General features: G+C 54.8%; 1 protein-coding gene across 2 annotated transcripts; it reads right to left on the reverse strand.

The window, feature by feature from the left end:
- Window positions 1–236: 236 nt before the first annotated feature.
- VWA1 (von Willebrand factor A domain containing 1) lies at window positions 237–12,089 on the reverse strand. Of its 2 annotated transcripts, XM_030463867.1 has the most exons (6): window positions 11,610–12,089; window positions 5,435–5,998; window positions 3,452–3,730; window positions 3,091–3,363; window positions 2,090–2,359; window positions 237–1,483 (listed from the first exon to the last, which is right to left on the reverse strand). In XM_030463867.1, the coding sequence occupies exons 1-6, from the start codon at window positions 11,680–11,682 to the stop codon at window positions 1,443–1,445; spliced, it is 1,500 nt and encodes a 499-aa protein (XP_030319727.1). In that variant the 5' UTR covers window positions 11,683–12,089; the 3' UTR covers window positions 237–1,442. The 2 variants fall into 2 exon arrangements, with proteins under 2 accessions (XP_030319727.1, XP_030319728.1); XM_030463868.1 differs by lacking the exon at window positions 237–1,483 and having other exon boundaries at window positions 2,102–2,262.
- Between the last annotated feature and the right edge of the window lie 211 nt (window positions 12,090–12,300).

A 12,300-nucleotide genomic window follows, 5' to 3' on the forward strand; every position in this document is an offset into this window, starting at 1 on the left:
TCCCAACACTGCTTCACCACCTCGCTGGGGAGGAAACACCTCTGGGTGTTTGGGGTGAAAAACCCCTTTCCCTGATACACAACCTCAACCAAAGCCCAGTGACCTCAGCTGCTCCTCACCCCTCCAGACCCTTCCCCATCCTCGTTGCTCTCTCTGAGCATCCCCTGGAAGAGAACAAAAGCTGCACCAAACACCCAGGGCCACCAGAAAGGAGGTAATGATCCAGCAGCTCTTCTCTTGGATATTTAATGGTCATCAAAGGGACACGTTCCAACCGGGGGACACGGTGGTGACAGGTTAATGAGTTAGTGACCTCTGCAGGGAGCTGTGCAAAAATTAATTGCTGCCCTAGAGCAGGGAACAAACGGGAGGATCTTATGGCAGGGGGGAGTCCAGGGGCTTGACCTGCCCCTCAGCACAGTCCCCAACAAGATGAGGGATAAAAGCTCATGACAAAGGGCACCAATCACGGGAAACCTTCTTACCACGTTAATGAAGGACTCGTTAATGAAGGACTCGTTAATGAATGACTCGTTAATGCACAACTCCCCTCCCTCCTCTCCCAAACACTCCACGAGTGACAAACTCGGGGACCAAGTCCCTCCCAGCACCTTTAGGAAGTGCCAGAGGTGATGGAGGGGCTGTGGGGTCCCACAAGTCACCAGTGCATTGCAGACAGAGCGATGCTGAGGGAAGCTGTGCCCTCTGACAGCACCAGAACAGCCAGCACACCTCCTCACAGCCCTGCAACCTGCAGCCAGGCTGAGCCCACACCAGGAAAAACCAGATTCCATCTGGGATCTGTGTGTCACCGGGTCACCAGCCTCCCCCCAGGCAGCCTGGGGCTTTGTCCCCATCTCCTCTCCACACTCAGACTTTTTAACATCTTCATTCTCCTCTTCCTCACACTTTCCCCTCCCATCCCCCAGGCTCTGGAGTTTTTGGCTGCCTCCTCTGAGCTCCTTCTGGAGGGCACTGGGTGAGTTGGAGGAAAAGCTGCTCCTGCCATGTGTGTCCATCCCAGGGGCTGCTGGCACCAGGGCTGGAACTGGCCACACCGGAGCCCAAAAGGAAAGGGGAGAACAGCCCAGAACTGACCATGCTGCAGAGACAAAACTGCATCAACACTTCATAAATAGAGAGCAGGCAGGAAGCAAGCAGTAGTGAGGGTTCATCCCTTGGGCCGTTTGTTCCTTATTCGTCAGGAGTATTTATGGAAAAGAAGGTAGAGATTTGGGATTTATCGGTTGGATTGGTTGATCCAGCCAAGCCAAACCTTGAAGCTTTCTGAGAACTTGGCTGAGGTTTGACAGCCAGGACACCTCCATGGACAGAGCAGGCTGGAGATGATCTCTGAGCTTTCTGGTCTCCTCTCCTGTCCCCTCCTCTTTGTCCAAGCAAGATTCCTCTCTCTGCCTGGAATCAGTTCACTCCAGAGTCTGTCATGCTCTCGGGTTGTGTTTGTATCTCAGGGCTTCTGTAGCTGAGAAGAACATGAAAAAAAAACCCCAATAAATTCAATGTCAGCTTCCTCCACCCATGCCCCAGACTGGGCCCTCCATCCTGGGAGGCTTTTCCCTTCCTCTGGGGAGAAGGCTGAGCTCCTGCACTGCCCTCAGCTCTCCCTTCATAGAATCCTAGAACTGGCTGGGTTGGAAGGGACCTCAGAGATCATCCAGTCCAACCCTTGATCCACTGTTGTGGTTCCCAGCCCATGGCACTGAGTGCCACATCCAGGCTCTTTTTAAACATCTCTTTTTAAATATCTCCTTCAGCCTCTCCAGAACCCCAGGACACCAAGCGTCTCCTGGGGACAGGGAGGAGGTGGGGACGGTGCCCCAGGAGCTGTGCAGGTGTCACCATCTCCCTGCCCCGTGGCCAGCCCCCGGGAAGGCAGGAGCAGTGGTGATGCTCTGCCTGCCCCGCTCAGCAAAGCTCCCGTTAGGAGGAGCATTGTCCTTAAAACGGGGCAAAGAGCCCGTGTGGGGCAGCACCTCTGCCAGCTCTGTGGAAGCCCAGAAGCCGTGAGAACCTCCCCCCATCCCGGGTCCCAGCAGGACCCTTCCCTTGCCGACAGCCCGCAGCTCACCCGGCTGTGGCTGCACCCTGCGGCAGAGCCCTTGTCCGGGCTGATTCCTGTACACGGGCTCCACGCAGACTCGGGTGGGGGTTCCTGGGGGCAGGTCTGTCAGCAGCACGCTGTGGACCTGGGGGGAGACGCTGATGACAGAGGAAGGCCCGATGTGCCGGCGACATCTGACTCTGTAACCAAGGACAGGGCCATCAGCAGCATCCCAGGAGGCTTTCAGGGTGCTGGGACCCATGTCTTCAAAGCGAAGGTGCCTGACTCGGGAGCCCTCTGGAGAAAGAGAATTCATCTCACTGTGAGAGTGCAGTGGAGTGGTCCTTACCCAGCTCCTTGTCCCTCCTGGGGGTGCTGAGAAGGGGTCCCCAGCCAGGCTGGTGCAACAGCCAGAGGTGTAACAGCCCCTCAGCCTCCACCTTCACACTGGAGGGGATCAGTCCTCCTTAGCCCTGTCCTGGTACCAGCACCAAATACCTGTGCTGGCACTGCTGGGCACTGCCTGGCCACCTCCCTCACCCTCTGCTGCTGTCCTGCTCTGAGCCCCCCACTCTGAACTAGACTTTGCCTCCTGAAATATCCTGACAAGTGCCTCATCAGAGCACAAGCATCTGCTGAGGACATTTTCCACCCCTCTGATGCTAAACCACCCCGAAAGCACAGACACTGCATGGGACAGGAGGGAAAGGAAATTTTTTTCCTCCTTTAGGGAGGTTCAGGGACCTCCAAGGCCACTGTGCTCATGGTTGCACCAGCAGCTTGGCAGCCCACACCCCCTCACAGCACTCAGATTGTGCCTGCTTTCCCTTTGGATGCCTTCTCCATCTGCCACATCCTGGTGGCACATCTTCTGCTCTCCTCCAGCACCTCCAGCATCCCTCTTTCCCCATCCCTCCCCAGGTCACCAAGCCTGACCGAGTCCCCTGCCTTCACCTAGAGAGGCAGGATGGTCCATGCAGGCAACCAGCCCCACTTCTGAGACCTCTGTGTGCCCACCAGTTCCTCACCCTCCTGCGTGCAGGCTTTTGCAGAAAGGGATTTCTCCTTCCCGGACCTGTAGATGGCAGTCACTGTCACCAGGTAGGTGGTGTTGGCTGCCAGGTTCTCCACCACGGTTCCATTCTGCTGCCCATCCACCTCCAGCAGCTTCACCGAGTTGCCAGGCAGGGGTCCATACAGGACCTGGTAGCCCATCACACTCTCTGGGGTAGGAGCCCAACTCACCTGGAAGCTGTGTGGCCCAGATTCTGAGATCAGAACCTGAGCTGGGCTGATTTCCTCTGCAAGCAACAGAAAAAGGTGGGAGATGAGGATGGCATTCCAGCACCTGAGGCTCAGCAGGGTGTTTCCCCCCTGTGGATGTTTTACCTGGCAGTGTGGTCACCCTTGCTGTCTGGGGAGGGAAGTAGTGGATGTTGGATTCAGGAACGAGTGCCACCTCATAAGTAGTTTCTGGTGCAAGGTTGCTCAGCACGAGGTCAGTGTGAGCTCCAGAGACTTGCTTTGTCCTCTTCCTTCCCAGATCACCCACGGGGCCATACTCCAGGGTGTAGTAGCCAGTTTCTTGGGAGAGGAGCTTGGGCCACAGCAGATGGAAGCTGCTGGAGGTGACATCCACGGCATGGAGGCGGTTTGCTTGGATAACATCTGGGAGAGGAACAGCAGTGAGGAACCCCTGCTGACACTGACACTGACAGCCCAGCCATGCAGACCCTTCTGCTGGGACACGGAGCACACAGCAAGCCTGGGTGGCAGCTGAAGTCACCACCTCACAGCACCTCAGTGAGCAGCACCCTCTGGGGAAGGTCCAACCTTTGGGTTTTCACATCACTCCTGCCCCTCAGAGCAGAGCTCACATGTACATGTCCCAGCTGGAATCTGGGGTCATTCCTACTCCTAGCCAGTGGCCAGGCAGCAGCTGGGCACTGCTGACATTCATCCCAGCTGAAGTCACTGCCTGCCTGGGCTGACAGAGCTCCATTGTGCTGTGACATTCAGCACTCAGAGCCACTCTTGTGCTCCCTCTCCTCTGCACTCAGGATTCTCCTCAAGGCTTCTGCTACCTTGGAGTCCCAAACCCCAAATGCCAGACACCAGGACCTCTTCTGAGGCTCTGTGTGCCCTCAGATTCCTCTGCTACTTGACTGTCCTGACACCTGTGGTCTCCTGAGCCCATCCTGGGCAGAATTCCATCGTTCTTTGATCTTCCTGGGAACACACAGGACTTTGCCCGTAGCTCCAGGGAAAGTGGCACACAAAGATGTAGACAGAGTGCCACTCCTGAAAGCTTCTGGTATTACCTTTCAGCAAGAAGGAACAGGAGCTGGCCTTGCCCAAAGGATTTGTCTTTTAACTGGGAGAAGATCAGCTCTCCTCCTCTGAGCTGCTCCAGATCCCTGCCAGCTTCCCCAGCCCCAAGGAATCAGCCTCAGTTTTTCCTCTGAGCTGTTCCTTGGCTCTCCCAGGCAGGCAGGAACATTTCCCATCCCTGTGCCCTGCCCATCCAGGCTGCCAGCCAGCATCACTCCAGAGCCAGCTCCAACCACCCAACACAGCAGGAGCCAACTGCAGAATTAAACTGCAGGATTTCCAACGGAGAGAGAACCTCCCAAAAATGAATGGAAAGCCTGCAAAGTCATGGTAACTCCCTCAGCTTTCCAAACAAATCCAGGGGCACCTGGGAAGCTGAGGCCAAGCCCCTGCTTTGCAACCTCGGGCACTCCCACCCCCGTGGCATCCAAGAGCTGGAATGAGAACAGGGCTTGGGGCATGCAGATCAGCATCAGGCATTCCTCTTGGCTACCAAATGCCTGTCTCCTGGCCCAGATGCTAGCTTCTGGGTCTCCTTGGACCCTTTCCTGGATGCTTTTAGTAATACAAGGCTGCTGAAAAATCAGCTCTGCTGCCTGCCCAGCCATGGCCACAGCCCCAGCAGCAACAGGGAGGCAGCAGTTGGGTTGCTCAGCCCAACAAGTCAGGGCTGGGATTTGCTTCCAAGAACTGTGCTGGCCAAGTCTGGCTGTGGATCTGGCAGCTGCAGGACACGTTAGAACAGGGGATTTAAGGAACAAAAGGCATTCCTTTCCTGCAGCCTTACTGCTGGTTGCAACCACCATCCTTAATTGCTTCTTGGGAGAGAGCAATGCCAAGTTGTGGGCAGGAGCTGGGTATCCTGGTGCCTGCCAGCTGCTGTGCCTGCATGGACAGGATGGAAGTCACATCTGCCCCTAGAGAAGGGTCTGAGGAAGCTGATGGGACCAAAGCCCTCCCAGGGCCCTGGGGTTCTGAGGATTCTCACACTCCCTGCCCTGCAGAGCCATATCCAGCCCTGTGCCCACAGCCCAACCCTACCTTGAATAGCACCTCGTAGCTCCTCTGTGATGATGGTCAGGTCATCCACATCCACAAAGTGCAGGTGCTTCTCAGGAGGCTGGCTGGCAGCAGCAGACAGCTCCAGGTAATTCCCTCTCCCAGTGCTGACGATGAAGACTGTCACCCCCATGTCCTTCAGCAGCTGCATGGGCCCAGAGATGTCATCAGTGTAGAAACCATCAGTCACCCACACCAGAACCTTGGGGACACCTGGCCGGGCACCAGCTTCATTGCTGAAGAGTTTCTCCTTGGCATAGGAGAGAGCTTTGCCTGTGTTTGTGTCACCCATCAGCTGCTGAGTGTCCTGGATGGCTTGCTGCAGGGTTCTGCTGGACTGGTACCGGTCAAAAGGGAACTCCATGGTGGGTGTGGTGCTGATGTGGATGATGCTGGTCTGGACATCTTTAGGGCCAAAGCTGAAAGGTCGTAAAAGGTCCCACATGAATTCCTTCACTCTGGAAAACTCATAGTAGGAGACACTGCCCGAGCTGTCCAGCAGGAAGAGGAGGTCCCCCTGGGAGTTGGAGATGGGCAGCTGGGAACCTGGCAGGGGAAAAGAGAGGGAAGTGGGTGAGGGATGTGGTGTGAGCCCTTCCCTGCCCAGGAAAGCTTGGTCTGGTCTGACTGGTGCTGGGTACAGCCCCAGCTGCAGTGCAGGAGGGTGCCCTGGGCTGGCAGATCCCAGTGCTTGCCATGGGATCAGTCTCCCTGTGGGACCTCAGAGCTGCTCATCCTGATCCAGAGGGTCAGAACAGCCTCCTGTGCCTCTGAGGACAAAGCCAGGGAGGGGAAAGGAGAGGCAGGTGAGATGATGGAAGAACTGGGATGAAACAGGCACTGGACCTGGCACTGCAGGAGCTGTGGGAGATCTTGCTCCTGATGTGCCAGCACTGCAAACCCCATGGCAGCCTCACCAGGAGGGTTTTGACCCTCTGCAGCCCAACTGGAAGGTGGAGAACGTGGGAAGGAGCAAGAGCTCCAACACAGGAATCAGGGGAGTGCTCCAAATCCAACCCACAAGCTCTGGATCCTCCTCTGACTTCTGCAGGAAAAAAAAAAAGCCTCAGAGCTACCCCAGCTTGCACTGACACCTCTTGTTACACAACATCTGAGCACTTTCTGCTCCAGGAGGAGGTGGTGGACATGTTCCAGGAGCTGGGAACATTCCTCAGCAGCCTGAGCCAGCAGGTCAGCCCTGTCCCCTGCCAAGGAGCAGCCCCTGCCACCCCAGAGCTGCTGCAATCATCTGCAGCAGCCCCAGAGGAGAGAAAAGAAAGAAAGAAAGTGGCAAAGTGGGGCTCACAAGACCCAGGCTTGGCAATGGCCGAGGTCAGCAGCAGCTTTTGGGTCTCAGACAAGGGGCAGGTTTCTGGCATTTCAGGAGAGTAGCAATGCCTGGGAGAAGAATGAGCTGTCCTTGGGAAAAACAACAAAATTATAAAGAAAGCTGATGGGAGGAACTGCTGGAGCTGATTTCCCAGGGGTGGTGGCTGCTCCTTGGAACTGTGTCCACACAGGACCAGCAGAGAGCTCCCTGATTTACACCCCTGCTGGCAGGGCAGCCTGGAGGGGAGGGACTCCTCCCAGGATCACTTTTCCAAAGCTGCCTAATTCGATGTTTTCTTGCTTTTTTTTTTTTTTTTTCCTTTTTCTGAATAGATGCTGAGCTCCTTTCCCAGGCAGCCTTAGAAGCAGCACCTCAAAGGGGCTCTGGAAGATGATGTTTGGGAAAGAGCTGCCCAAACCCATTTGTGCAGCAGAAGGCTACGTGTCAGGAAGAACATGCTTCTGAGGGTGTGTCCTGTCCACTTGACCCATTTTCTTGAAATTTCAATGAAACTGCTGTGTGGGAAGCACAAACATAGAGGGGACTCCTCCTCTTTCCACCACTCTCTGAGCTTGGGAGGTTTACAATATCTGGAATACCACTAAGGAATCTGGAATTCTTTCGACCACCCTCTGACAGATTCTGAGGTGTGAGAAGGGAGGAAGAAACCCTTGGACCAGAGGTTCTTCCTTGCCCTCCTGAAGGGATGAGGAACGTGGGGTGCTAGAGCAATGTGTGCCCTGGTGCCAAAGCCTCCTGTGGAGCCAAAACCCCAAAGCAGCAGCCAGAGGGGAAGGGCTCCTGTAAAGTTAATGTCTCCAAGGACACAGCTCATGCAAAGCTGTGTCAGGGCAGGGCCAGCAAGGAGCCTGGCAGGGAGCTGCTGGGGCACTGCCCCCAGAGAGGGACAGGAGGTGGCAAAATGAGGAGGACACCCAGGAGAAAGGGCCAGGTGGCAGAATGCTGCACACCCCATCTCTAAACACACAAATAAACACCAGACCCAGCCCAGGAACCACTCTGCTGAGCCATACCCCATCCACCACCACGAAGCATCAGGAGACATCAGATGGAGCCTTCAGAAATTAAGAGCATCAAACCCAGTTGGGGGTGACTCCAGGAGGAGTGGGAGCTCCATGGGTTACAACCAGCCCTGTGCTGCAGACAGACAGACACACAGACAGACACACAGACACACACCCCCCAACCTGGCATCCAGAACCCAGCAGAAAATCAAAATAAAGCCCAGAAAGCTTTCCTGCCTGCCCACAGCCACGTGCAGTTTCATCACCACCTCCCAAGGCAGAGCTGAACCTGTGACCCATGGGTCCTGCCATGGGTTCCTGGAGCTCCTGGAGCAACAAGGGCTTGGTTTGGAGCTTCTGGCTGCATGAAGCAGGTCAAACAGAGGCAGCCACAACTCCCTGCTCTCCCCTCTGCTGGAAGAAGTACAAGCCACCAACTTGGCTGGCCAGCCAGGTCTTGGCATCAGGATGACCTCCTCCCAGGAGGAAAACAGTGTTCCTCTGCCCCCCCTTCTTGCTCCTCACCAGTTTGAGGAGTGCCAGTCTTCTCCTGAACACTGCAACCAAGAGCTGTGAAAGCTTCTGGCCCTGGCAGGGATCAGTGGCCAAAGGACACAAGTGGTAAACAAGATGACAGGGGCTGGGAGGCTCTGCAAGGCAGGGGAATTGGGGGTGCAGAAGGAAGGAGCAGTGTGAGCAACACCCCAGGACCTGCACAGGGCCACATGTGGGGGGAACCAGCACAGAACAAAGAGAGGAACAGCAAAGCTGAGAGCCAAGCCCCTGCCAAACTGCACCTTGGACTGTACCCTGCAGCTCCAGAGAGCTGGGAGTAATGCTGACATCCTAAAAAGTACTGGTTAGCAACAAGAGCTGGTTAGTGAGTGGTTAACAGCAGCAATAAGCCAGGTACATGGAACTAAGAGGATTGCCTGTGGGTGGGACAGAGGTTAATCCTTCATACAGGGAAATACCATCATGGTTGCCTTGCCTGAAACCTCAGCCCTAAGTAAGATGGAGAGAAATCCCTCCTGTGTGGCTTTTCCCAGCAGAAAGGGTCCATCAAGTGAGGACCTCACTGCAGAGGAGCCTGGGGACACTCACAAAGTGCCTGGACACCCCATGGCCCTTCCCTGCAGGTTGAGGTTCCCAGTTTCCTCATCCCTCTCCCTGCTCTTTGTCCTTCCTCCAACACAAACATGCCATCCCTGCCAGAGGTGGGGCTGCAGAGATTCCAGCCCGCAGCAAATCCCAGCCTTACGCAAGCGGCCGAGGTTTTCAAGCCCTTTCCCTGCTTTATGGAGAAAAAAAAAATAAATAAAAAAAATTTAAAAATCAAGTAGGGCAAGATGCCAAACCAAGATTCCTCATTTCCAGCCTGAGAGAAAGGGGCACTTCCCTGCCCCCTGAACTGCCAGAGCCTTTGCTGCTGAAGAGCTGAGAAATAACTCTGCAGACCTCACAGCCTTGGGAAGAGCAGAGGAGAGAGGGCAGCATCCTGTTGTCACCCTGGGATGGACAGGAGACACAGCAGTGGCACAAAGAGGTGTTCTGAAGGGTCAGCATGGGAGCAAAGTGTCATCAGGGAGTCACTTCTTCTCCTTGTTTTTGTTTTTGGTTTTGTTTTCCAGGAGAAAAGCAGCTGCTCAGACCTCCCCAGGCTCCAGTGAGATGCTGACAGGAGACATCAGCTTCCAGAGGTCCCTTTGCTGGGGACCTGAACACATGCTGACTTACATGGAACTTGTAGAGGACAAAGGCTTTAGCAGCCAAAGAAAAAAAAATAAAAAAAATCTTGTCCTGTCTTGGTTAACTCTATTTTAAATTCCATCTTTGTCTTCCCTCCTCTCTGCTTGGCTGCACAAGGGAAAAAAAAAAATAGCTGTGCTCTAAGTGGAGGCAGGTTTGGAGGCTGGAGAAGGCAGCAGATGAGGCTTCCCTGGGGCCCCTCGGGATGGCAGTGAGAGGCAGGAGAACACCACTGCCTCTCCCAGGAAAAGAGGGGTCCCAGCAAGCCACCCAGGAGGGCTCTGACACTCACAACCCTGCCCCAGGGGTCCCTGTGCCATGGGAGGTGCCCACCCCACCTGCCTGGCACAGAGCTGAGCAGCCTGGGGTGACTCAGAGCCCACACCACCTCTGCAGCTCATCAGGATCCCAGGCTGGGGCTTCAGAAACAGCCCCTCCAGCAGGAAGGAAGCCAGGGTGCCACCTCTTGTGATCCTTGTGGCCATTTCTCTGTCTCAGCTGAGCCTCAGGAGTGCTGAAATGATGGAATTACCTCGATTCCTCACTTGCTGCACCCCTGGGGTCACATCCCTGTCACTGGCTGCTGATGCTGGCCCAGAGCAGCAGGTAGTGGGAACTTACATTTCATTTATTCAGCCCCCAAGCTGGTTGGACCTCATGCTGCTGCAGAGATCTCTGGACCCAAGGAGGAAAACAGTCATGGAATGCTCTGCCTTGACTTTGTGCCTTGGTGCATGAAGTCCACAGGCACTGCCCTGCAGGAGCTGATCACTCCTGAGCTGCACAAACACATTCTGGCCACCCAGCAGCTTCCTTTGTCTGCTCCAGCTGAGAATAAAGCCACCATCACTCACATTCTGTCAGGTCCCCAGGAAACAGAGTTATGAACCCACACCCCTGCCTCTCAAACAGTTCCTCTCATTGTGTGTTCCTGGCACACCCCTAGGCAAGCACTAGCCCATGGCCAGTAGCCCCCTAGGCTGGCTGCTTGCCCTGGAGGTCCCCACATCAAAGCTGCTGGGGATGGGCACCTTGCCCACCCTCAGGTTCGTGTCCTCTCGGGGTGCTGGGCAGTGTGGAAGCCCCACTCAGTGTGACAGTGACACACCATGCCAGGCACTGGCCAGGGCTTGGCTTCCCCACCTCCTCTGGAGCCTGGGCAGTGCCAGATGCACTCCCTGGCAGAGCACAGGCAGGACAACAGCAATAACCACTGTCCCCATGGGCAGCCAGCACTGTGACAGTGCCACTGGCAGCTGTGCCATTCCTCAGCCACCTCTGTCACCCTGGAACTGGATCCAAGCAGCCTGCCCTGCACACCAGCAGCCTGGGCTGAGTCTGAGAACCTCCTCTCCAGCCAGACCAGAGGGTCACTCCTCTTCTCCAGCTGCTCTGCATTTTCCAGGTGCCCTGAGAGCCAGATGCAGCCAGCTCCAGCCAAGGAACAGAACCTCTTCCCATTTGGGAACAGGAGGCAGAACTGCAGAACCTGCATCAGCTGAGCCAGCATGAGGCTGAGTCTGCCCAGAACCAGGAATGAGACCTCCATCTCCTCCCTGCTGTCAGTTCTGTGAGACTGACCCACAATCATTTTCCTGGAACAGGATCGAAGAGAAAGCATCTTAAAGGGGAAATGCAGTGATCAAATTACAGAGATTAGCAAAAGAAGAGCAGAACAGGTACAGGAACAGGATCCATCACTGTCTTTACTTCTCCTGCTCAGTGTGTAGGTAGCAGCCAGGAGTCAGGACTTTTTCCACATGATTACACTAAACTCTGCAAGTTTCTGAAACACTTTCCTTTCCACTACTGGAAAAAAATAAATTACCAAAGATCTTTCTAATATGACAATTTTAGAAAGGTTTTTTTTGGTTTGGTTTGGTTTGGTTTGTCCTTGTGCCAGCAAAGTGATATACAAGTAGAGCTACACACCTAAAGCAGCAACAAAACTTCAGCTTTTATTCTGAAAGGGGTTTATGAGAAGCTGGAAGGACGAGGAGGTATTAAATGGGGGAAAGTAGGAAGACAAGAGCTTGCCTTTCCAGGCACTCACCTCTCTCAGGTGTGTTCTGTCCAGCAGCAAGCTGCAGCCACAGAGCAAGAGAAATCACCATCGTGGCCAACATAGCAAAGCCTGGTCCTGGGCAAGCTCCCTTAAATCCAAAAGCTGGGCTCTGTGAAGGCAGATGGAAGGCTTCAGATCACTCATATTCCGTGGAAGGATCCACCAGATCCCAAGGTGCTGCCCATGCCTGGAGATCCAACTGCTCCTTGACGCGTTTTCTGGGCTGTGGTGGAAGCTCTGCCTCCTGAAGGCAATTTTCCTTCCACCCCCCCCTCCCCTCGACTCCTTTTAAAGTCATAAATCCATCTTGACAGGGGGAGCTGGAGGAGAGGCACAGGCAGCACCCCGGCTGCTGCTGCTGCTCCTCTCCCTGCCCCGGGATCACTCGCAGGCAGCCTGCTTGCAGCTGGGCTGGCCTGAAAAAATAGATCCCTATAGATAAAACCTTGGCCTTGCGAGGAACAGGCAGAGGGCCAAGTATCAGAGTGTGTGTGTGTGTGTGTGTGTGTGTGTGTGTGTAGGAGGAAAAAACAACGCTCAGAGAAATCCAGTGCTGCTTTGCTCTGGAATGAACGAGAAGAAGGAAAAAACACGTATATAAAGAGGAAAAAAAAAAAAAAAAAAAAAGTAGAAGAGCTGGGGAGAGTGCCCTGCCCTGGGGATATTGGCTAATCTGCTG

Source organism: Calypte anna, chromosome 21 (assembly GCF_003957555.1).
Source record: "Calypte anna isolate BGI_N300 chromosome 21, bCalAnn1_v1.p, whole genome shotgun sequence".
NCBI lineage: Eukaryota > Metazoa > Chordata > Aves > Apodiformes > Trochilidae > Calypte > Calypte anna.

Excerpts from the sequence above, each read along its gene's own strand:
- VWA1 (XM_030463867.1), bottom strand. The coding sequence starts at position 11,682 with ATGTTGGCCACGATGGTGATTTCTCTTGCTCTGTGGCTGCAGCTTGCT. Across the intron at positions 3,731-5,434 it reads GCTACGAGGTGCTATTCAAG|ATGTTATCCAAGCAAACCGC; the intron begins GTAGGGTTGGGC and ends TTCCTCTCCCAG. Across the intron at positions 1,484-2,089 it reads CAGGGTGCAGCCACAGCCGG|CTACAGAAGCCCTGAGATAC; the intron begins GTGAGCTGCGGG and ends TGTTCTTCTCAG.